Source organism: Erithacus rubecula (genome assembly GCF_903797595.1).
Source record: "Erithacus rubecula genome assembly, chromosome: 3".
In the NCBI taxonomy this organism is placed as follows: domain Eukaryota; kingdom Metazoa; phylum Chordata; class Aves; order Passeriformes; family Muscicapidae; genus Erithacus; species Erithacus rubecula.
The window spans coordinates 21,839,069-21,863,902 of record NC_136689.1 but is presented as its reverse complement, the minus strand read 5'-3'; the positions used below and the strand labels follow the sequence as shown (position 1 = coordinate 21,863,902).

The window sequence follows — 24,834 nt, the reverse complement described above, 5'->3', positions numbered from 1 at the left end:
AATACTAAAAAAGGGAAAAATAGTAATACATAAAAAGTGGGACATTTAACTAGGAAATGGATAGGAAAGACCCAGAAAGCCATAACAGCAAATAAAGGCTTGAAGATGGATGGACAGTATTTTGGATGTGATAGTGGTATTTTAGGTGGTGAATTTTAGGATCACAGTTAAGTAGAAACCTGAGTTTGTAACAGGAATCCCTGCATTGCAAACTGTAAGTGCACACACTGCAAATGAGAAATGAAATAAAGCCTCTATGAGGCCTTGAAATTTGTTTTTTGTAGACCTCACAAACTTTTAAACAGTTTAGAGATTTTTTGAACAAAGCAAAAACTATTTTCATGTCAGAAGAACTGGGTTTTGAGGAAAAATTAAGAAAATAGTCATTCTTGCCTACAAGAAAACCCAATGGACAAGGGAGAATGTGATGACTCTGTATTTAAAACTATGCAAAATGAAGGGCAGGGAAGAACTGGATAGGATTTTAGTAGTTTCCAGAATGATAGGTAGATCCAAAATATAGTATATATACTATATATACTATATAGTATATATAGTATAACTAGAAATAGCAGAATGACTTTAGGAAACATAAATTTTAGAGTGACTGTTGAGGAAATACAATTAATAATTGTGCTATACTCAAACCTCCCAATGGACTTGAAGCCCAGTTACGGTCATGTAAAACTAGACAAGCTGAAATACTTAAGAATATTCTTCAGGAAACAGACTTGCTTATACAGTGGAGTGGAGAAGATCATCTCACACATCACCCCCAGTTCTAGTTTCTATAATGCAAAGATTACTTCTTAAAATATGAAACTGAGGCCTTGAGGTGCATGCATCTCCAAGGGTATGTTATTTAGGTAAATTTGTGCACATTCAGCATACAATGGCATTTTCAGGAGGCACTTATAAATCATTTTTGACTAAAGAAATTACCTCAACAACTTTCAGTGTATTCAATTCAGATTTTCCTACTTTTTTTATTCTGAATTTGGATAAATGAACAAAATGCTGCAATGCTGCTCAGAGATCTTTCCAATGCAATGGCATAGGATAAACTTGCAAAGTAAAAGTGACAGCCATTTAATGCTGAAATGGGTGGTTTACTCTCTGATGACAAAAAGCATGACTAAACCTATTGATATATTGATGAGACCATACACAGCCATGCCATCTAATATTGCTCTTCTATTGTCCTGCTTAATTGCCTGGGACTCTGGCTGTCACTGTGCAGCCTTATACAGAGTAAGAGTTCCTAGCTCAGCTGAATGGCTTCTCTTGCATTTGAACTGATACAGTAAATGAGTCTGTAAAAATGAATGCCTCAGGAACCTTGCTTTTTTTGTTGTATTTTCTTTTTCTGCATAGCTTTTATAATTTGGAAGGTTATTCCCTTAAAGCTGACTTGCTTACTGGTGTATTGGTTTTATGTTTTTGGCTTAGGGATTTACATTCCTGTCTCTGTATAACAAAGATCCTTATTGCTACAAGAATCTCCAGCACATCTGTACTTGAATACTGTAAAACAAAAAAACAGCAGAACAAACTTGGTAAGGCATAATATACAAAAGGTTATAAGGGATGGTTCTTTCAGTTAATATTATGACTTTTCTTGATGGAGCCATAAAAGAGAGTAGAGACATACTCCAGAATGAGGAGCTATTTCCAAATCAAGTTTTAGTTTATACTTAAATCAAGTATATAGAAACCCTATATTCTTATTATGCATGTTTTAAAGTGTGAAATATTCTGTCTTGAACAGATCTGCTGTGCAGCAGGCCTAGTGCAGGTGATAATGTTCAGCATGGCCTTTGTAGTGAAAACCTATGCTGAGTCTTCACATAATATTTTTATCTGGTCATTAAGTCTGTTTTCTGTGTGCAGGGTTTGGCTTCAGAAGGGGAAGGCATTTTATGAAAGTCAAGTAATTCCTTTCAGTAATCCCCCTGGTGAGATCTCTGAAATTCAAAGCAACAAGAGAGTTTTCATTCAAGCTTCCCAAACTACACACTGTTTGTAATGTTAAATATATCAGAATTAAAAAGCAAACAAACAAATAAATACAGAAAGACCCACAAAACCTACATGCACCTCCCTTCAAAAATCCCACTGCTTTACTTTTTTATGGATTTGTCACCAAGATGTAATACTGGAGCACCTTCCATAAAATCCTAGAAATATGCATGTTGTAAGGACAAAGAGATTTTTGCCTTGTCTGATTTTTTCAGGGAAAAAAAGATCATGTTCCCTATGAACATGATGAAAACAAATTTTGGGGGAAAGGCATGTAAAGCAAGGGACTTTTTTGTCCTTAGCTGACAAAAATCTCATTTATTTCTACTGCAGCAGACTGCCAGAATACACACAAATGCTGAAGTTGGTTGGAATTTGTCTTTCACGACCATTACGCTTTGATACATAAGAAATAACATCTAATGAACAATACAGCCTGATAAAAATACAGTGGCAATAAGGCAAACAGCAGTTCTCACATAGGAAGTAATGAGTGAATCAAAATTTGCCTTTCATGATGACAAAAAAAATTAAAATTTGTGCAGGAAGCATATGCAATGAATGAAAACTAATTTACTTGAGAGCATGACAGCTGAAGGTATTCCTTTACAGTCAGACTTGAAGTGATTGCAATTACAAGAGAATAGAGTGGTCATATGTCACTGAATACCTAGAAATAAAAGCTTCAGATTTTTTTTCCTTTGTAGCAATACTCAGTTTCTATATTAAGAAATACTATATTCATGAAGGATTAAAATCTACATGATCCCTTCTTGTGGGATTCTTTCTATTCACCCACTTGTTCTGTAAAAGCAGAGTCAAAGTAAGCTCAAGAAAATACTCTTCAAAGCAACTACTTGAGCAATATTTTGCCAAGAGACACTTTCATGTTGAACATGTACTTTCTGGTTTTCTTTTCTGCATCCAGATACTTTTATAATGTATTTTCCGTACACACATGAAAGGTATTTCTAGCAGTGAAAAAGTAACAGCAAATTTGATAGCAAATGGACAAAAGTAGTTTTCAGATAAGAAATGAAATGTCCTTCCCATAACTACAGACCCAGACAGCTCCTCACTTCCTCACACACAGCATTTCTATGAATTTGAGCCCACAGAATTTTCCAATCAAAAGCGAATTCAGCTGATAAAACTTTTGAAGAACTCACTGACAGCAAGAGAAATTTAATTAACAATACCTTGATAGTTAGTGGAATATGACCTTAATACCCTAATCCTACACATTAGCATTTCTTTGGAGTGGAAGTCATAATCCTGAGGAACATCAAGGGCAAAGAGCTGATTTCCCCTATTTTTCTCTCTCGGGCCCCAAGAAGTATTTCTTCAGGGCATACTGGGACTACTGCTCTCACATTTCTCTCACTGCACACCATTTAAAGGAGAAACAGGATAAAGATGCCTTTGTAATGTCCCCTGTGTAAAAACCATAATTTGGTGCATTTGTGTCTAGGACAAAATTCGTTTTTATGTAATAAATGTCTTAATTATGGTTGCAGGTCTTCACTGGTCAAATATTCATGCAAGCATGCATGGAATTATAGTGAGCACTCAAATCCACACTCATAGCAGGCTGTGTGTGAAAAGTGGTGTGTTCCCACATATCACTAATTTTTCTAATAATAGGAAACTCCATATGAACAGGTTTCCCTAAATTAAGCTCAGATTTGAAATTATGTCTAACAACCCAGATGTATCAAAGTCAAATAAGAGTGATTTAAAAAGCATTTTTGTAACATTTTACTGGCCTAGTTTTAATTTATTTGTTCTTCAGCACTAAGCATAGCTGACACTAGTTAATAAAAGTGAATTTAAAATATATCCTGGCCCATAACTGCTTAGGATACCTGTACTGTGACTAAGAGTGCGTTTTCTAAAAAACAAAACAACAGAATTGGCAAAAAAATTCCCAGCTGTTAGCAAACCCAGTTTAAAGCCAGCTGCACTTCAAAATAAAATATCCCTAGTGACTTCTTGATGTAAGCAACCCAGATGTAGCAGCAGCACATGCATTATCAGAATCAAATGGATTTAACAGCCTGTTTAAATTGCTTCATTTACTAATATTATACTCTTCCTGTAAGGAACAAAGAGAATAGGTTATTTTAGGGATTTTTCCCTATGTTTCTGTGTTACTTATATGTGGGTTTTAGTAATCCATAAACCCTTTATGTGTTGAAGCCTATTTTCCTTGCATTGACTTTCAAAGGACTGTAAAATTCAAGGATTAGGACAAGTTACACCAGAGGCAATGCAAAACCATTTTCCTAGCTACTAGTAAGTCCTCATCAAGAGGAGGGGAAAAAAAAAAGCTATATCAAAGGTTATCACAACTCTTTGATGCAGTTGTGGGTAGTATAATACATCCACATAATGCTGCTGTATCAAATGCTGTCAGCAGTAAATCACCAAGCCCAGCACACTGATTTCCATCACCAGCCTGACACCACTATTGCATGTACATCTTCATTAATATTATTTTATTGCCAGGGGCTATTTAAAAAAGAATGCAGGAGAATGTAACATTGCATGTGGATCATTAGCTTTTAGTTACTATTCTAATTCTCTACACCAGCAAATGAAGTGTAAAAATAGCCTGCAGCCTCTGCCACCTGCTTCCCAGCCCACTGTCCAGTGGTTAATATTTGGACTCTTTTTTCATGCAGCTGGTCTTCTACTCTGTGGGAGACTCACTTTCTGTTCCTGGGGAACCACCATGAAATGTCATTTATCATGGCTATAGAAAAAGCCCTGTGACTTTTTTTTCCCCCTCTAAATAGAGGAAACAGCTGTGCTTTCTACCTTAACATTATTTAAATATTTAGTGAAGTGGCTGCCTAGTTTTGTCATCATGTAGATCATCAATAATGACACAGGAGAGCACACACTATCTGCCATAAGGACATAATGCCAGTAATTGCATAAAAATGCTAATGCTACAAACACACTTTTGATAACAAATTACCAAATTATCTTGGAATCTGATGGTAGGCAGGTTTCTCCACGTCTCCCTTCCTCCCACTCTGGGAAGCCACTAAATGGCTTTAATGCAATTATGGCTCAGCTCTGTGCAGCCACTGAGCAAGCAGAGCCCCAAGGCTGCTGGAGCTGCAGCAGGGCTCCTGTCAGATGTGCCAAGGGAGCACAAGTGACCTCAGCACACAGCTACACCTCACAGTCACACTGCAGGGCTGTCTCACTACCAGCAAAGCACACAAGGAAAATCCTAAAGCTCTTCTGCCACACACAGTATACTCTCCCCTCATTTCTGATGTGGCAGAGGCTGAGCCCCTGCACAAACTGCTGCCTTGTCAAAGAAACTGTATTGCTAGGTGCCTTCTTCCTAAGCCCTTCACAGTTCCCCAGCTTGTACAGGGCAGAAAAAATACTGTAAGGGCTACAAATTGAGTGCAAGAGGGATATGACATTGTTTTTCACTTGAAACAAAACACACCACCTCTGACCCATGGGCACCTGGGTGTTTTTTAGGCCTTTATGAAATGCTCTGTGCAGCAGAACATCATTTATTGATATCGTTGAAGATGTAACTATTGTGTTCATCCCCAGTACTCGAGCCATTTTTGGCAGAAAACAAAACAAAGACCTGGACTGCTCAAGTACCATTTTAAGCCCTTTCTTGATCTTTCCTGCTGCCCATGCAATTTGAATACAAACATGATTACAAAGGAGATGCTCAGTCTGCAGGTATAGGAACTTTTAAATGCTTTTAACTAGGTGCATGACTTAATCTTTATTACAGGAACACAACATATTTTGATTGGACCTTTTAATAGCTCTTTTACTAATGTTAAAGGTTAAATGTTAAACGATCTATTTTTGATAAGCTACTGAACTTTGGAGAGAACTATTTTTATTTGCAGAAAATTTTTTAGCAATAATTAAAAAATAAAAAATAATATAATAAAATAATAAAATAATTTTAAAATCCTTTGTTCAGTTTCACAGTGCAGTGTTTTTTAAATTGGGAGAAAGCAAAATTAATTTCCAATGTTGCTTTTAACTAAAAAAAAAGCATTTTAAAGTGCTTTTTAGCAGTTTGCCCTCTTAAAGCATTAAAAATTTTCCTTAGCTGTTTCTGTATACTCTCTTCAATTTACCAGTTGACTCATGTATGTGCAGACATATACAAATACTGTGATCAAGAACTGAACAAATGTAGAGAAAACTATGAGAAGATGAGCAGAAAGGATTATTTATCTCTCCCAGCTATTTCCATCTCTGAGTCAGTTGTCCTGCCTCACCCCAAGCAATCTGAGCTTCTTGCTGAGGGTGTCTGAGGTTCTACTTGGAAAAGTGGTGATTGTAAACATCAGGAGCAGATGGGCTGCAGAGACGGTGTGCAGCCTGTGAAGACACCAGGTGGAACCTGATGTTTAGGAAAACAGGACAGCTTTAGGATGGGTGAGAAACTGAGATGCAGAAGGAAATTATTTTAGACCTGTGAAGCGGAGAATGGTCTGAGGAAAACCAGACAATTGATAAAGAACATGCTGCCTCTGCCTATCTGGCACACTTGTAATATCAGAGTGTCCACATTTGGAGTTTTCTCACTGTCCTTTTCTCACCTCTTGGTTCAGCTTCCCTTAGAGCTCAAAGAACTGCAGCAGCCAGGGCCCAGTTGTACCAACCACTCACTTCAGTATTAGATATTCTACTATTATACCCTGTAACCCTTTCACACAATCCTGTCATTTCTAAATCATGCCCCCAGGAGTCAAGATTTTCAGGAAAACCTGTTTTCATCCCATAATCTGTGATTGCAGCTCCAGCACTAAACACAACCTCATGTTTAGTTCCCTTCCCCAGCAAAAATTTTCCTACAAAATCTTCAGTTTTATTCAAATTATATTCAATTTTATTCAAATATATTATATTCAGTATTACACTACAGGATTACCTTAACAATATTATTCATTATTCACACACCATATGAAAACATAAGGTGCTTTAAGCCTTATCTTGCAGTTACCTCTAGATTTTAATGTAATCATAATTCTAACTCTGGTTTACCTGTATTAAAGAAAGAAATTTCAGTGAACTGCAAAAAGATTACTGCATTTTTCTGAAAATTCCTCAGTATAATTTTTTCTCAAGTGAATGAGTTGAAAAAGTTCAGAAAGTCAAACAAGTAACAAAAAAAACCAAAATCAAACCAACTAACCAACCAAAAAAAAACTCAAAGCAACCAACCAAACAAACAAAACAAAACTCAAACATATTCCAGAGCATCTTCCTTTGTTTGTAAGGAAGAGGATTTTTTTTCTGTATTTCAGAATTTGAACAGATTACAGAGATCCTGTACCTCAAAACCTACAGAATAAATGAGAACCTCCAGCTTGGCTTTTAACAGTCAAAAAAACAAATACCTTCCTTTTTCCTTGTTCAACACAGGAGCTCAATGATGTCATCAAAAATGAGCAAGGTGATGTATATTGTACAAACTAAACTACTCTTCTAAACAATTTCTGTAGGTTTGAAAGAAAACTATTCAACAATCTTTACTGCTGCCACATGCAGTAGATTAAGAATTGAGGTTTTATGCTCACAACCAGAGAATTCTGGTTTTCTCCTTGCTACAAGTGGGCACGGTGAAAGTATGTATTTTGCAAAACAAGTGTCATATCATATGAAAGTACCACACTAAGACTCCAAAAGTGAGACTACAGTCTCTTGCAAAGCATCAATGGGTGTTGTGTCAATAGCTGGCAGCAGCTGCCACCAGTGGGGTGGCAGGAGGGGATTCCCTTACAGAGATACTGCAGAAACCACACATACATTTTTTAACCTGTGATCTCACTTTTTATTTGGTTTACATGTCTAAAAAAACCCAAGAGCTAAAGCATCTACACAGAGTCTTTTCATCAACACTTACCACATGTCAAGGCAGGTGGAATATTCTGTTGATCCCAGAAGGACATCTGGAGGCCTGTACCATAGAGTTACCACTTCATTGGAATATGTATGACTAGGAACTGATTTAGCTCTTGCAAGACCTGTGGGGTAAACACAAATACATTAATGCAAACAATGCAAAGAAATAGTTTGCTGTACAGTTACAATCTAAAAGGATATATAAGCATGTATCACATAATGTGACAGGCATGTTGCAAGAGTATTTTTCTTCTAGAACAGGAGTATTTTACTTAATAGCAGCATCTATCATTAAGTACCTGGCTAAGCAGAGCTGTGAATATTATGAAGGGATAATAAAATATGCTTTTCATAATGACAATTATGGCCCAGAAGAGATGCAAAGATATACTGTAGTATACCTAAATAAAAGACAAATAAACCAAGATTTTAATTGCCATTAACTGCTTATCCTGAGGCATGATTAGTCTCCAATTTCAGTGTTATTTATAAGAAGAAAATGAAAAGGAAACTCCAAGACAAATGATGTCACAGATGAGATTTGGCTTCTTAGAGAAGCCTAGGAAACCTTCAACAGCTTACACTGCAAAGCCCAGCCTGCTTACTCAAGTTTACATTTGAAAGCTGTAGACACACTTACACATTTCCATTCAAATAAATATTAATATTGCAGCAGTACAGCAGAAAATGGTATGTAAAAAATTCCTCTCCATCTCAAGAATTGTGAATTGGCAGTTTGCCAATTTTGGAAATAATTTCAATAAAATCTCTGGCCTACTAAAGATATAATATTTACAATAATTGTCTTTTAAGCTTGTCAGTCATCTAAAAGAATTCACATTACTACACCATCTAAGTAAAAGAGAGATCATCGTATGCTATAAACTGAGAAGTTTACGAGTATGTTTCTCCTACAGAAGACTCTCTCTTCCAGAAAATGGAAAAGATCTTCAGGGCTAAGGTGACTCTTCGTAGCATGGGCCTGCAAATGCTTTTTTCAAATTATCTGATCCTAGCTACTGCACTGAGAACATCCACTTCCTTGCTGGGAACACTGGACATGCACAAGTAATGGAAATCAGCAGAATGCAGTACTGGGTGCATTTTTGTGTCTTCCTGAACTACTGGTTTTTCCTTTCAGATGGAATAGCTATAACAGAAAGTCATGTTTTACACCTTACAGAAACAAAGAAACAAAGTCATACACTCAGAAAAAAATAAGCAACATGAGAATTCCTGAAAGAGTGCAGAAGGGAGTTCTTTGCCCCTTTCTTCTTAATACACTAGAAAGGTTATCTATGAACATTTACTGTCTGAATATATCTCCATAGCAATGATAGCCAATCTTGCCAGCATACTGCATTATCAGGTGATTATAGCAATTAGAGCAGTGTAGGGAATAATTTTAATTGTATGCCATGATCTCTTCTTTTAAAAATTACATCTGAAATATGAATACTTTTTTTTTTTTTTTTTTAATTTGCAGTCTTCTTCAGTTTCTTTAAGGTTTGTGCACCTGTCCATCAGCTTGATGAACAATTTGGCTTACCAAGACAACCCAGGGCTGGCCAGGTACAGCCCCAAGGAGGCCACATCATGTGTTCCATAGTGTCTCTGCCTCCAGAGACTGGTTTTGGCTTCTAGGAAACCAGAAACCACCAACAGCTCAAACTGGTGAGCAGTTCTTATTCCTGGCACACAGAACCATTAACAAGCCTGAGTTTCTGTGCATCTATATTCCATGTGAATAAACTGAAACAGTATTCCCTGAATTTGTGGATATGGACCTACAACTATTAAGCAATTCAAAAATTATGAAAGGATTTGAGAAGTCTGCACGGTGAATGATTCCATCCTTTTTGCCTGTTTGAGCCCTCCCCTTAGTCTTGTCTGAGGAAGACAGAATTTGTTTGCAAATTCTAAACTTCTACCAAGTCTTCACAGGAGAAGAAGCACAACCAAGCAGGGAAAAGACTTCTTGAAGAAGCCACATGATGCATTTTGGGGAAAATTGTCAAAAGACTTAAGAGCTTGTGGGATGACAGACAAACTCAAATGTTCACGATACATTGATCCACACATTCCAGAAATCTCCCATGCAGAGAGAAATGAATACCCAACTTGTCATCCCAGAAATTTGCAGGTGTTGTAGTCAGCCCAAGCACACCTTTCCTCCTCTCCTGTGACTATTCACTGTAGAACCAGTCCTCCCCTTCTGCTGGGAATGCCACCCATGCTGTTTCCTCAATATACTGCTTCTAGATCTCCTTCACCTCTAATCCATTCCAGGTTAATGAAAATCCATCTTATTTTCAAAGTCCCAGCCTGTTGGACAACTAAATGTTTTTCTTAAATCCATTCTTCTCTCCCAAAACACTATGAAAGTTTCATTTGAGGTTGGCTCTGCACCTAGTTTCTCAGTTATTAAGAGGATCATTAATGGAATTGAGAAACAATGAAACAAAATCTTAATTTGTAAAAGCAAGCTGAGACCATACATTTGTATCAGACAGCACCACCAAGTTAAGAGGTGTTTTAGTTTGAGTTAAACCATAACAAAAGGCTTATGAGTACAGGCCACATGTTTTAAGCTGTGGCAAATTGGTTTCCTAGTTGGCCACATACACTGCTTTGGAAAGTAATTGAAAAAATGGAAAGCAGGAGTGAACAACCAGGGGAAATACTTAGAAAAGCTAAAATTTGGAAGGGGAAAATTTGCCACAGTCACTCACTCACTCCCCTTGTGCAGGACTGACAGGACCTGAATCAGGCTAATCCCTCAGAGGAGCTGCTTTCTCACAGGGAGGGAGCAGCCTTTGCTTTTTCTGAATAATTCCCTGCTCTGCATAAAGAGTACATTTAGCAATAATGAACACTTTCACTCAAAATTAATGCAAATGTTTCTCACTGCACATGAGATATGAAAAAAATACTCTCATCTTTCAGATATATTTACAATCCAAAAGGAATGCTATAAAAATATATTTGTGAAACATCAAGATACTACATTTCTTGTTTTGATGGTCCAGATGCAAATAGGTGCCAGTTACCAGGGTTTTTTCAGATATCCTTCTGCAAGAAAACTTGCTACATATTTTATACCCCTTTGCACATCCAAATATGCTTACTCATGCAAAATTTATTTAAGCACATCCTTCAACAGAAAGAAAACTGAAGGGTAGGATTAATTAGCACAGCATGTTAGATCACTTTCTTTAAGAGTTCCCTGTCTGTTTCCATGGTTACACTACAGGAAGAATGACAATCTCATTTTAAAAAAGCAGAGCTTATAAGGGGATCATCAAAACTTCCAACCTTAATGGCCCATGTGCATCAAAGCCACAAGGTAAGTGGCAGATCACCAGGTGAGTGCACAGCATTTACATATTGCTGCCTGAGCACTCTTTCAGCCTGGGCAGGTGGAGGAAGGAGCTCGTGGCAAGCAGTGACCTCCCCTCCAATCCCTGTGTCTTACAAAGATAAAAGGTCAGCACGTGTCCTGCTGTTGCAGCTCTATTTTGAGAGGAGGAATCCAAGGATAAGGCCCAGTTATTAAAATTAAGGTTGTGCCAGACCCACTGGGGATCTTGTGTGTAATTATGGGAAGGACAGACACTGTTTAATGTTCTCCAGGCACTGACTCCTATGACCATTATTTACCCAAAATGAAAGAAGAAACTGTTCTGATGCATTACGTACTGCAAGGCTTGCACAACATCATCTAGCTGCTCTGTGGCACAAACCACAACTTAATTTTAACTCATTCATTAAACAACAGCTCAGGGTACTCTGGGAAGCCCTGTATTTAAAATACAGAGTGAATGATTTATGTCTATGTATGTTTATGTCTTTAACACAGAAAATCCCCTGCTGTCTCCTATGCTGAACTTTAAAACAATCCTCTTTTTATTCAAGAAGAAATTTTCTTGCTTGGTAAACACAATTGTCTCTGCTTCATCTGGCTGTATCTTAGACTCAGATAGACTCAATTTGCCTAGTATCAGCTATTGACAAAACATATTACACTGATTTATTACTGTAATTTTAAAATTACATTTAGCTTTTACAAGAGGCTGGAGCTACATTCAGATTCGAGACCTATCCAATACACACATCTTTGGCTACATGAGCACAAATATTAATATTTGATACCTTTCTAGCTGCAGGATAGCTTCCTAGTCAACTTCATATGACAATCAGGAAGCCTTTGTTCACAGCAAATATGATTCTGCAAATGAGAAAACCAGTCACGTCTACAAAAACAAAGGCTTACCAAGGATGTGCATGGTTTCCCTTTCTATTATACCTTAAATGTGTTGAGCAGTTTATTATTTTGATTTAGATGTATTTTAAAAGGCTGTAGCAAGCATGCTAATAATAAGGTGTTTTTCTTGTTGCTTTTCCTTGATTCAGGTTTTTTATGTCCTTCCTTTTTTAGCTTCCTGTTTTGTTTATTTAACAACTATTTTGTTTGAGGTAGATGGTTTATTGAACCATGTAACAAGATTAAAATGTTGCTAATGTATTCTGTTGTAGATCATGAACTGTCAACTTAACCTATTTACTCAGCTACTTGTTTTCCACATTTATTCAGTGAATACTTGAGCGGCTACAAAAACCAAAAAAGTGAAATGGGTGGAGACACTGACACTGCTTCAATGAAGTGGTCAGCACTCTAAGCCAGAAGCAAGTTCTTGGCAACCAAAAGTGTCCTACAGCCTTTAGGTCCCTCTGCTGTTTATCTGAATGCATCTGTCTCCAACATGAAGCTTTACCAGAGCATCTGAGTTAAATTCCTCTCAAATAAGATAAATTACCTACAATATCCTATGTCCTGGTCCTAATATAGCCATTAACTTATGATAGTGCTGTTCATTTATAAAAGTTACTCATGATCAGAGAGAAACTAATTAGGATCTCAAATTAGTATTCCCAAAATGCACTTGAGCAATGACTAATCTTCCTAACTGAAGTGCAGGGGTCAGTTTTCAAGAGACAGAGAGAAGTAAGAAAGACAAAAGGTATGTGTGCCTCTCAGCCTGACTGGTTTTTCCAGCTGTTATCAGCTGTTGTAATAAAAGATTATTTTTCCCTGCAAGTCTTATCTTGTGTATGTCTTCAGACAATCACTTACAGTAACACAGACAATAATTATTCTAGTCTGTGAATAGGACTAAAGTGTCAGTTGACAAACACAAGTTACAGAATGGGGAGACACAGAAATACTTTTCCTGCTACCAGAAAGAATGACTTTAGCACTCATGAAAAGTGTTTGCCCCTTTCCAACAAATCCAGTATCATTTTTTTATTATAACCTCTCTCCCCTGCTCCCTGTGCCTCCCAAAGGATCATAAGGAATAGAAAAAAGGGACACAAGAAAGAGCTCAGCTCTTGATGGTATATTATAAGATCACTTTGCTTAATTTTTTTTTGAAAGTTATCATAGTTATAAAGTTGTTTATTTTTTTTGCTTTAAAATCCTTGTAAATAATTTCTGATATGTTCTGAAAAAAGGCATTTTTACTGGATTCCTTATGGACATGGTATATATGCCCACAATAGCCTTAAAAGGCAATTGATTTAAATTTGGATTTTTATTTAACAATCTGTTGTTTCATAAAAAGTCTATGAGAAGATGATGTCCTCTACTCCCATAAATGCCCCAGCAGGAACATACCACTGTGCTAATAAGGCTGTAAGTGAAAATGTCAGAATTACTCATTTCACAGTGAAGTTATTAGGTATGAAGGAAAGAGTTAACAATTGCTGAACAGATGGTTTTAAATTGGAAAGATCTGCAGAGTGCAGGGAGGAAGTTCTAGAAAGGACAAACGGGCAGAAAATAATTCTTCACTGAAAATGAGAGCTAATGCATCTCAGGATATTTTAATATTCCTTGAGAAAAGAGAGAAAACAGGGAAGCAGTTATGAATGAATGAACCTAATCAATACTGGACAATTGTTTGTGTAATAGTAATAATTTACATGTGGAATTTTAAGACATGACTAATGAACTTGCAAAGATAAGAATGGTAGCAAACCACTTTCACACAGCTTTGAGGTATAAAGGTTTCATCACCACTAGGATTTTCCCATAACAAATGAAAGGACAAAAGAAACAAAAAAATATTCAGGAGAACAGTGTTGTATGGAGACAAATTGAGAGCTATGGGTGTCCCATTTGGTGAAGTACAATAGTCCACCAACAGTCCACAGAAGCTAACAACCTACTGCAGGCTACTGTGTTTGAAGCTAACAATTTACTGTGATCTCTACCTTTACAACTAAAAGCAGGACAGCAAGAGTCATTTCTGGATTACTCCATCCAGCATTCAAGTAAAAAATGAAGCAACCCTTTTCAACTGCTACCTGGATAACTTATCATTTGATAGGTATGGCATGAGACAGGTTAAATACAACACAGCAGTAAAGAAATAAATATGCTTGCTCTCCAAGACTTATCTTTTTTAGAAATTCATCACACAGACAAACTACCTCCCCCTCTGCCCAGGTGCAAAGAGCATTGAGCACACACCAGATGCAACTCAATTGTATACAGGGCATCAGCACCATTAAAGTCCTTCTAGTTTCATGTTGTATTAAACCTGACAGCTGAAGAACTGTTTAATAAGAACAATTCGGTGCTGCTGTAGTGATCCACAGTTTCCACATGGAAACACAAAAGCTAAGTTTCACTGACAGTTTTATGTTTGAACATCTAATCCCAGTTGTGAAAAGGTGATGCCATTTATGGTTCTCTCCACCTACTGAAGGAGTCCACAACTCACTGAAGTGAATCCATGCAGTGCTGGACAAAAGGCAACAATAATAGCATGGCTACTGGCATGTTACTCTATGGAGTGATTTATTCCAGTGGGATCTGTTTTGTTGATCTATTATGTCCTACCTAACTGTAAAATATCTGGATGACTTTGATGAAGAGCATATCTCTAGTCATGGTCAGCTACTAAAAACCTAATCAAGTAGCTGCAAATTCACTTGAACTTGTCTAGGATAAGTAGTTTATCAAGAACAAGGCTACATGAAAAAGCAAGTATTTGAACAATATTAACATCTATGATAATATTTTTGAAAAGCAGATCTAACAAGTATTTTGTTGATAACTCAAACAATGCTGCCATTTGACATCACCCTGCAGGAGTGGAATCTGGGTAATTGAAAATTTCAGCACCCATGGGTGCTGAAACCACCAACTCTTAAAACACAAGGTCTTACTTATGTATAAATGTATAAATGACACAATTCCATGGCTAGTATCCACCAGATCCCTGCCCCTGTGCTGCAGAGCCAGTACAAGTGGGTTTGATGTGCCTCCTTTTCCAGCCAAGGTGTGCCCTGAGCACACACCCAACCCTGCAGAATAACTTTGGTCCCTCAGCCACCCTCAGCTCACCAACCAGGGCTGCCCTGCCTGGCACAACCTGTTCTCTAGAGCTCATGGAGTTTAATCCAGGCTGCTTCCTGTACCTGAGCCACACTATTTGTAGATAACACAAATATTTAGCTGACTTTTGTCATTGCTGCAGTGTGGTATCTCACAACTTACACATTCCCTTAGTAGGTAAAACACAGTCTTGGAGTTCTACCAAAGAGCTCCAGTCCGTTTTGCATGTGTTATCACATTAGTGCATACATTCACACACTAGGTAATACCCACAGTATCTAAAGCCACATCTCACTGCACACGCTTACATCAGAGAAAAATTATCTCAAAAAAGACATTGGTGTGAAATTAACAAAATGGAAAAAATATCTCAATTATATTAAAGCTTCTTTAAATGCAAAGAACAAAATAACTACAAAATAACGTGAAAATTTCAATAATTTTCAAAATTGTTTCCACTTTGCTTTCAAGAGTTAAGCCACTAAGAAAATCTGTTTAAGCACTGTTGCTTCTGTAAAGCAATATTATAAAGCAACATCTAACAACAGAAATCTCTTGAGTCTCAGATTCACCTGTTCAATTGAATTGCTCCTCAAAACTCATTTAATGTATATGTCATCTTAAATTATCTGAACCACAAATCTTATAAGAAAACTTTTATGTGAGAGACATTCCAATATGCTTAGGTCTAAATTATTATTTGACTTTGCATCAGTAATAAGACATCCATATTCCTGCAGAGCCATCTATTCAGTTCTTAATATAATTTGTCAAAGAAAAAGAAGAAATGAAAGCAGACAATTTTATTTTTTAAAAAATTACATTAGAAGGGCATTAAGGCTATTTCCTTAAATTCTGGAAATATGTCGTTAAAACCCAACTGCTCCTAATGCAGAATTTTTCTCTAAAGTGATAATAAATTCTAAAATGCCACTGCCAGAATGGCAAAGCTGGAGCTATACAACCCAATCTAGTTCTTTATGTACAGATGAAAGCCTACCAAGTCAGTAGAACTGCAAAACCTGTATTATAACTAATAAAACAAGTTAAAATCTATTTGTACTGAAACCAAGCCATTTTTTTATCTATTCAACTTGGGGACAATGGATGCACTTCTGACCACGGTGCTCAATAAAAAATTCCTTGTAGATTGCAAGCAAAGGATCCCCATGAGTACTTTGACCACTGACAAACTACTACTGTCATACTGTTATTGAAGCATTCCAAGCTTTATTTCAACCATTTACTCTATCAAATTTGCATGTGTGAACCAACTGTTAGTTTATGTAAGTATGTCTCATTTAGAATCACAGCCCACAACCTTGTAGTAAAGCTGGTGGTAATCCTAAGCACTGTAAGACAGAATGGAAAAAGGATTGCCAAAATATCAAGAAGATAACATTAGGTGTTTGTGTTTATAAAGTACATTTCAGTGATTTGCTGCCTTTCTTCTTATCAGTCCCCTCACCTTTTTTTTAAAATTTAGTTAGTTTTTTCCTAAGGTCTACAGACAGGTCAGACCTCAACCAAAGTTCCAGCCTGCTGGAAGGGTCCAGAAATAACTTAAAAACATTGCAATGACATATGCTTAAAAGCAAATACAGTCACAAAAGCAAGTAAATAAATTTGATGTCCAAGTGACTTAAAAATTGTTGCAATAAGAATGATATGACATGGCTGTTGGTGGCAATAAAAGAGACTACATCTGAAAATCTCCTACCTTATTTCCAATGAAAATAGCACAAAAAAATTGCAGCACAATTTGAAATATTATGAGCCAGAAAAGCCAAAGGTGGATACAATCAACCTTGGAGAAGAGCTTGATGACCTTTATTTAGGTTAAGTTCTAACCTGCCATTCTCTCCACCAAGTAAATCAAAAGTTACTCAGCACCATTTTCTCGCCATGCAAAGCTGTTGTTAATGTTCCCACATCACCCAAACATAAAGTTGCTGATTCCTGATTCTTCCACCTTCAAATTTTTTAACTTTGTGTCTTTCAAATTATAAGACCAAAAGGTCAGGCAAAGTATGGTTATTTGTAACATACATAAGGGTGACTACTTGCAGTTATCATTTATTTCAAGCACTCCTGATCACTTCTGGCTATCGTCAAGGCTAACTGATGCAGGGGAAACTCTCATCCTAATGCAGGTAGCCCTGCAAGCACAATTTTAATTTACATCAGGACGAATTATGCATCTATGAATATATTAATTCAACCAGCACTGTGTCTTTCAGAAGGAATGAAAAAATTCATGCATAAATTATTAAGAATTACCTAGATGAAAAGTGACTGTGTTGCAGGAAAGTAAGGTTTTAAACTGACTGAGACAAAACAAATGATGCTATAAATTACAGAGCCATCATTTCTTTAAAATGCAATCTCAATTATGGAATTATTTCAGACCATGTTAAAGGCACATTTCTCTTAATAAACTGCCAGTTCTGTTCACGTTAATCTTTTTCTTTGCATATCAATATTTTTGCTCTGATTGGTGATGAATTTTTTCTTCTTTAATCCACACCTTTCCCAGTTAACCTTTAATATCTACATAGCTGATTATTTCCTGTGTAAAATAAATCTGCATAACTATTAACACACTAATGACATTAAAATAATTTCAAAACTTGGCATAATTTTCTCACTACATAATACAGTATGTTCTCTTAAATAAGGAAGCATAAAACAAAACCATAATCAGACCAAGAAAGCAAAGATAGAGAGTACTATAGGAGCTACCTGGAGGCCTATATTCAAAAGCCATGAGCATGTGCCTTTACCATGAGCAGCTACTTTTCCTTCAGTATTTTTCCCTGCAACTACTGAAACAAGCAAAGAAGTTTCAAAACAATAAAGTTTTAGTGAAAGTTTGATATTTTAAATACAGGCCCTTGTAATCATGATAATCAAAAGGATATGGAGAGGTGTAAGAAGAAAAAATGTTCTCATGTAAAACTGAGAAAACACCATCACATGACCAAAAAGGATTAAAACAATATTTGTTTTAAATACATCTACAGGTTCATATGGCTGGATGGGTGGATGGATGGGTGGATGGATGGATCTCTTTTGTACAGATCAGTTCTCCATATCTTTTGTGCCATGTCTTTTGAGCAACCTAGCTCACACTTAAGTGAGCAATACAAGGCAATTAAAAAAAAAAATCATGATTATCATAATAACACAGCACTGAGCTAGCTACAGTACAGATGACATTCAAATCCCACGTTCTTCTAAACACAAAATACTGAAACTGATTTTTCATTGCAGTTGTTTTAATGGTGTCATAACCAACTTCCTTTATTACCCTTAATGTATAATTAAGATGCTTTCCTCCTATTTAAAGGAATATATTTAAAGGATATAACTCTCACTTGTAACAATAGAGAATTGCATTGAACTCTAAGTGATCTGAGATGCATTTAACAGGGGACCCATTTAATGAGTCACAGCAATCTCCAGGTCCTTCATGCTTTTTAAAAAATAAAGCATTTTCCTTTTCAGTCAATAATCCTACACAGTGCTTCTCAGTGGACAGAGCTTAAGTTAAAGCATCTGCTTTAGCAAAAGCTGAAAAGTCTTGCATTTAAAGAATTTTAATTTCAATTCTTAAAAAACCAATCAATGAAGACTAGCATAGACAAAAATTCAGTAAGTGTCTTTACTTTGTATTAACAATTGGCAGAGAGAAGTTAAAGTCTTAGTTGAATACAGAACCTCCCTACAGTTCTTACTGTTCTGCTGTCTCCAGATAGCAAAGCCATGTCTATTCTATTCTTTTTTCATAGACCATGAAACTCAATTTCTGCCCATGAGGGATTCTTACTGAGTTGACTCTCACATGGTAATTTTTTGTACAGATTTAACTGGTACCTCAATAGCTCTGTGAAACAAATTAGATGGAGATCCATTATGAGAACAAAAAACCAAATAAATAGGAGAAGAAACATTTCCAGCACCACAAGACCTCACTTTCTCCTGCATTTTCATCTCTGAAGCTCAAATGCCAGAAATCACATCTACCCCTTTATACTGCTGTTGTTTGAAATCTTCTGTCACCTACCCATCTGCCTCCCCATTTCACCACAGGTCTGGGCATCACAACAGAAGGTCACAAGCACAGCATATGAAGCTCTTTCTCCTGGGAGGGATAAAGAAGAATGCAGCTTTGGCTACCTCCTGACAGCAGCCAGTTACACCATTAGAAACTGAGAAGGAAGGCCTGGGGGTGGAAAGAAAGCCTTTGATCCTTGGAAAGGAAAATAAATAACATGGCAGCCTGCCCCAGCTCTCTGAGTCCACAGTGCCCACAGCTTTTGCAGCCTCCAACATTTATCTTTCCCCCAAGAAAAAAGATTTGAAGATGCCATAGCTTCCTATCAGCTCTGCTCCTAAGCTCTGGCCTTACTTTGCCTGGCTCTAGAAAGTGTGGCCAGCAAGGCTGACTCAGTCACAGCCATGGAGGCTATTCCAGGACAAGCACACACAGCCTGCTCTGCTGCTCCAGCCCCCAGTGCCACTGCAAACAGCACCAGCAGCTTCTGCTCTCCGTGGAAAATCAGGTATTTTAAAATTATAAATTATAAAAGTAACTGTACTTTCCAAAGACCTGTAAGCTGACTCAGGTTTGAGCGGTTTGGGGTTCACTTTCCCACTTCCTCTTTTTCCAGTTTCCTCACAGCATTGTCACTGGAGTCATCTTCCTTTCTTGATATTTATTACAACTAGAGTCTTCAAAGAAGCCCATTTCTGTCCCTCCTGAGGGGTAAAAGAACCAATTCTTCAGATTTCAAAGCTGTTACCAGAAAGGAACAGGCTGCACCTGGAGTAACAGCAACCTCCCACAGGAATATGGGAAAAAAAATTAAAAGAAATGTTTTTTCATTCCATGTTCAACTCAGGCAGGGTATTAGAGGGGTCTGTGGACTATGTTTGGGGTAAACTGGTTTTCTTTACCAGCAGCAGCCTCTGATAACCAATACCCAGAGAGCTTCCATCCTTCCTCTAGAGCCTGCAGAAGGGCTGGTGGGGAGGGCAGGAGCTGTGCAGGGCCAGCAGCCCCAGAGGTGACCAGGCTGCTCCTGCAGCTCAGCCCAAAAGGCTTGGATGCTCATTAGGGTCCCTTAAAGCCAGGCAAACAAAGGGAGCCAGCCTGTGTAACCAAGGCACTCTCAGAGGAATTCTGCTAACAATTTCATCAAGCTTCACCAACAACATAATACCAGCTCTTTGGGTATTGAGACAACTCCTTATATCAGCATCTTCAAGAGCTGATACCCTGTGGAACATTTACACAGGAAAAACATCACAGTTATCCATGCAAGCAATCTTTTATGCTACTCAGCTTTTCATATGAATTTTATACAGTACATTATAAAGAAACCCTAGTGGGATTCTTACTGTGAAGAAAAAAAACCTACTCTTTTTTCAACTTGTCAACATAGTTTTAGCCATTTTAACAGTAAGCTCTACAGGAATAACCTTGTCCCTCATGACATACCCCTGTCATCCTCTCCACAGAAAAATCTATATGGAAATGCATGGAAACATCCCCTCTAATACTCAGCTGCAGTTTTAAACTGCCACTCCATTGAGTATAATTCCCTTTATTATAATCCTCAAGCCTCTTTGCTCCTGCTATCTATTATTAATCATTCTATGTATCTAGAAGGATGCATGGTTGAATCATACTGACTTGATTCTTTTACTACATCAGAGGAGTTTATAATAACAAAATTCCAAAAGCTTAAGGCAGGACTTTCACCGTAATACAGACCTCCTGCAGATCCTTACTCATCCAGAGATCCCCAAAGCCAACAAAAAGCAGGCAGGAAAAGATTCAGGGTCAATGGTATTTGAGAGACTAAATGAAAGACATTTTCATGAGGATGCCATGCTGTTTTTCCTCTCCTCTATTCATTCCCACAGATGAGAAAGAGCAACTCTTGTACTGCAGAAATAAGTATTAAAGCTCCTGATGCTCCTTGTCACCCACCTTGCAACACTAGCATTTGTTGGTAGTGCTACTGAAGTTTAAAGATTTTTTTTTTTAAAGGACTAAAATTATCAAAAATTTGGGCAGGGGTTGGGAGGGAGGGGAAACATCCATTCAAGTATTTCCAAAATTTTTCAATTTAGAAAATTATCAACCATCAATTTTACCTATCCTTGCAAATTATACTCAAGTTAACAATACTTCTAGACCTGTTGTTCCATACTTTGAAATTGTATTATGCACTTGTGTGCCTGCTATGTAGATACCAAAACTAGGCAGGTGCCTGCATAGTTTATACACCCTATCTTGGAGCCATTGCACAGAGAAAAAGGCAGTATACATACTTAAAAAAAAGGCATCTAATTAAAAGATGTGATTACACAGAAGGTCTTTGCACTTACAATAAGTGCACAATCCAAAACAGAGACCAAACAGATCTTCAAACTTCACATTCATGCACTTCACACAGCTCACTTCTGTTGCAGGTCTAACAGAACAGATGAAAGGGAAGATCCACAAACAAGAAATTCCCTGAGAAAAAAAGCCCTGCAGCAGGTTGATCATCTCAAAGGTGAAGCAGGCAAGGGTCCTACAGTGACTTGGCCAGTTTCTCTCACAGCCTCAAAAGTGCTTCTACTGTGTCATATGCTAGTCAAGCCTAAATGTATTGTACTCAAGACACATGACCTGCTGATATTCTCAGTATATTAAAAGATGTCTGCTCAAAGCTATGTAAACATTTTATCAGAAAATATTTGTTAACAAGTATAACTATGTATTTTTCAACCCAGAAAGCAAAATAATATTTTAACTACATAATGTGTAAGAGCAGTTGTGCTATGCTCAGAATAAAGGTCCACATTGTTCCTGGAGATGTCAGAATATTAGATTGCTAGTGGCTCTTTTCAGAGAATAAGAAAGAAGGCATGAAAACAGTAAATCCTTCCTGGAAAGTCTCACACAGAAGTTGAGATCTACCTCCCACCTGATTATTGTCAGCTACTTAGGGACTTGGTGCTGGAGTTTATTAAGCATGATAATCTGCATGCAAACATAATTGATTAGCCAATCTGGATTTATATCAGCATACACAATAGCTAAATACTAGTATCCAATCATTAAGAAACAAAACAAAACAAGCACAGTATTTACTGAGTCACAGAACCACACAAGGAGGAGAATTTACCTAGTTCAATATGCCAGATTGCTCGAGGCTTAGTCCAGTAAGGGCAGCAAACAGAGATTTCATAACATCTCTGCTGCTCCAGTGCTGAAGTACTTTCATCTTTCATACCAACATTTCCTTCCCTATAGCCAGTTGTGTTTCAGCTTATGGCCATTATCCCTCATCCTCCCACCTAACTAAAGAACACTGCCATGTCCTGGGTAATCAACTCTTAAGGCACTGGGAGACTGCAGAGCTCCTCATTCCATTACAGAAGGCAGTCCCATGGATCAAGCATTATATACCTTGACTAAAACTGGCAAATACTTTCTTCACATGTACAGAAAGTATTTCCAAGAAGCCTCACTCCATTATTTGTTATGGGATAATGGTTGACCAAGCTGCAGTACTCCAGACCTTCTTTCTTGCCCTTCTTGCAAATGGGTAAAACAGTAACCTTTTTCCAGTTATTGGGAACCTCCCTCAATCTGTCAGAGATCACAGAGAGCAGCCTGACAATGGCATCAGCTGTCTCTCCCAGTACACTCATGTGCATAGTGTGATTCTTGGGTTTGCCCTGGGCAGGGCCAGGACAAGGACTCTATGATGGTCCCTTCCTGAGGGCAGACTGATAGGATCTGTAGTTCCCCAGATCCTCCTTTCAACCCCTCTTGTAGATGGGTTTCACATTTGCTAACCTCCAGTCATCTGGGACCTCCCCAGCTAACCAGGATAAAAATATAAATTATGGAGAGTGGCTTGATGAGCTCTTCTCCAGCTCCTTCAAGTCCCTCACATGAATCCCATCTGGACTCACAGACTTGTGAGTGTCTAAATGGCACAAAAGGTCACTAAGCACTTCCTCCTGGATTGCAGGGGCTCTGTTCTGCTCCCTGTCCATGTCTGTCAGCTCAGGGGGCTGGTGTCCCTGAGGATTATTAGCCTTTCTGTTGAAGGCTGAGGCAAAATTCTTATGGTGTTACTCATTAGAGGTTTAGAATATTTTATTTCTACTTAAGACTGACATATGCAGGAGAGGAAATAAACAAAATCATAGACAGCAAAATTCACACCACAGGATCAAAAACTTCATTCCATAAGAATTCCTAATATACTTTACATCCCTCTGGAATGTTAATTAGATTTTAAAAAGAATGCAGGTATGGTGTTCAAAGACTATTTTTCACAGCAACAATTACTCAAGATGTAGCCTCCCATATTATATCTTCTCAAGAAAGCCATTTTTTATAGCTCATCCATTTTTAATTTGATAAAGCCTCTATATTCTGTGCTCCCTTTTCATTTGACTGCTGAGTTTTCTCATAAATGTTCATTTCCTAGCAGCTACAGCACAATGAACAGAAAAGCAAACCACTGTTCATCTGAACAAAGACACTCCCACACAGTGAAATATCCATGTCTGGGAGCCCTGCTATAGAAAAACACATGCCCACAGTCATTCAAAGATTCCACTTCAGCCACAGTGCAATGCACTGGCAGACATGAATAGCCTTTCTTCTACCTTGTTTATTCAAGAACTATGATCCACTACCCTGCTTTTAGGTATTTGATATCCTACAGTGAAGAGATTAAAAAGCCTGACACCAAATTAAAAACTTCAGACACAATGATGATTTTTTTGGTAAACTTATGAAACCAAAATCTGAAGGTCTTGTCCTTAGAGACTAAAAGGCCTTTGCTCAAGGATTTATATTTATTATGCTAGCAAAGTCAATCCTATCTCTAACAGACACTGATTTCTTGATAGGTTCTCTCCTGCCTTGAGTGCATTTGAAAGCAAAGCAACCATCTTTCAAATTTCCACACAGTTCCTCATGTAATTAATCAAGTATACAATCTAAACCGACTTCCATTCCAAGCACATTATTGCAAATCAGTCATTTGTGGGAGTAAAACATAAAGAGAAATAGGACTGTATTTTACATCTTGTTTAAGAAGAGTCTTTCATACTGGGAAGGTGGAAGATGGGCTATAATAATACAGTATTTAAATAAGCAAATATGCACAGGGGCACAAGGAGAGCACACGTGTGCTCTCATTTCTCATGCTTCCAGTGAAAGAGGTCATGACCTTTCAGACTTTAACCTCATCACTTCTAATTTTTCATCTTGGTTCTCGGAAGAGAAATTTAACCCATCTGGTTTTCAGTTTTATGAGGTCATGAGCCATGAAAGAAAATCTAGCTTTAAAAAAAAAGGAGATATATAATCTCTCCTTGTATAAGAGTAGATATGCAGATGTTCCTGTTATGTCAAGGCAAACTTAAAAGGGAAAAAATATCCTCTGTACAATATTATACATTCATATCTCTACCAC

General features: G+C 37.4%; 1 protein-coding gene across 5 annotated transcripts in view; it reads right to left on the bottom strand.

The window, feature by feature from the left end:
- Positions 1-24,834, bottom strand: part of CDK14 (cyclin dependent kinase 14) — a 337,412-nt gene that overhangs the window by 154,884 nt on the left and 157,694 nt on the right. For all 5 annotated transcript variants that reach the window (XM_079300341.1, XM_079300340.1, XM_079300342.1 and 2 more), the window contains one exon: positions 7,931-8,051. In XM_079300341.1, the coding sequence (XP_079156467.1) occupies positions 7,931-8,051 (121 nt within the window). The remainder of the gene's footprint in view (positions 1-7,930; positions 8,052-24,834) is intronic.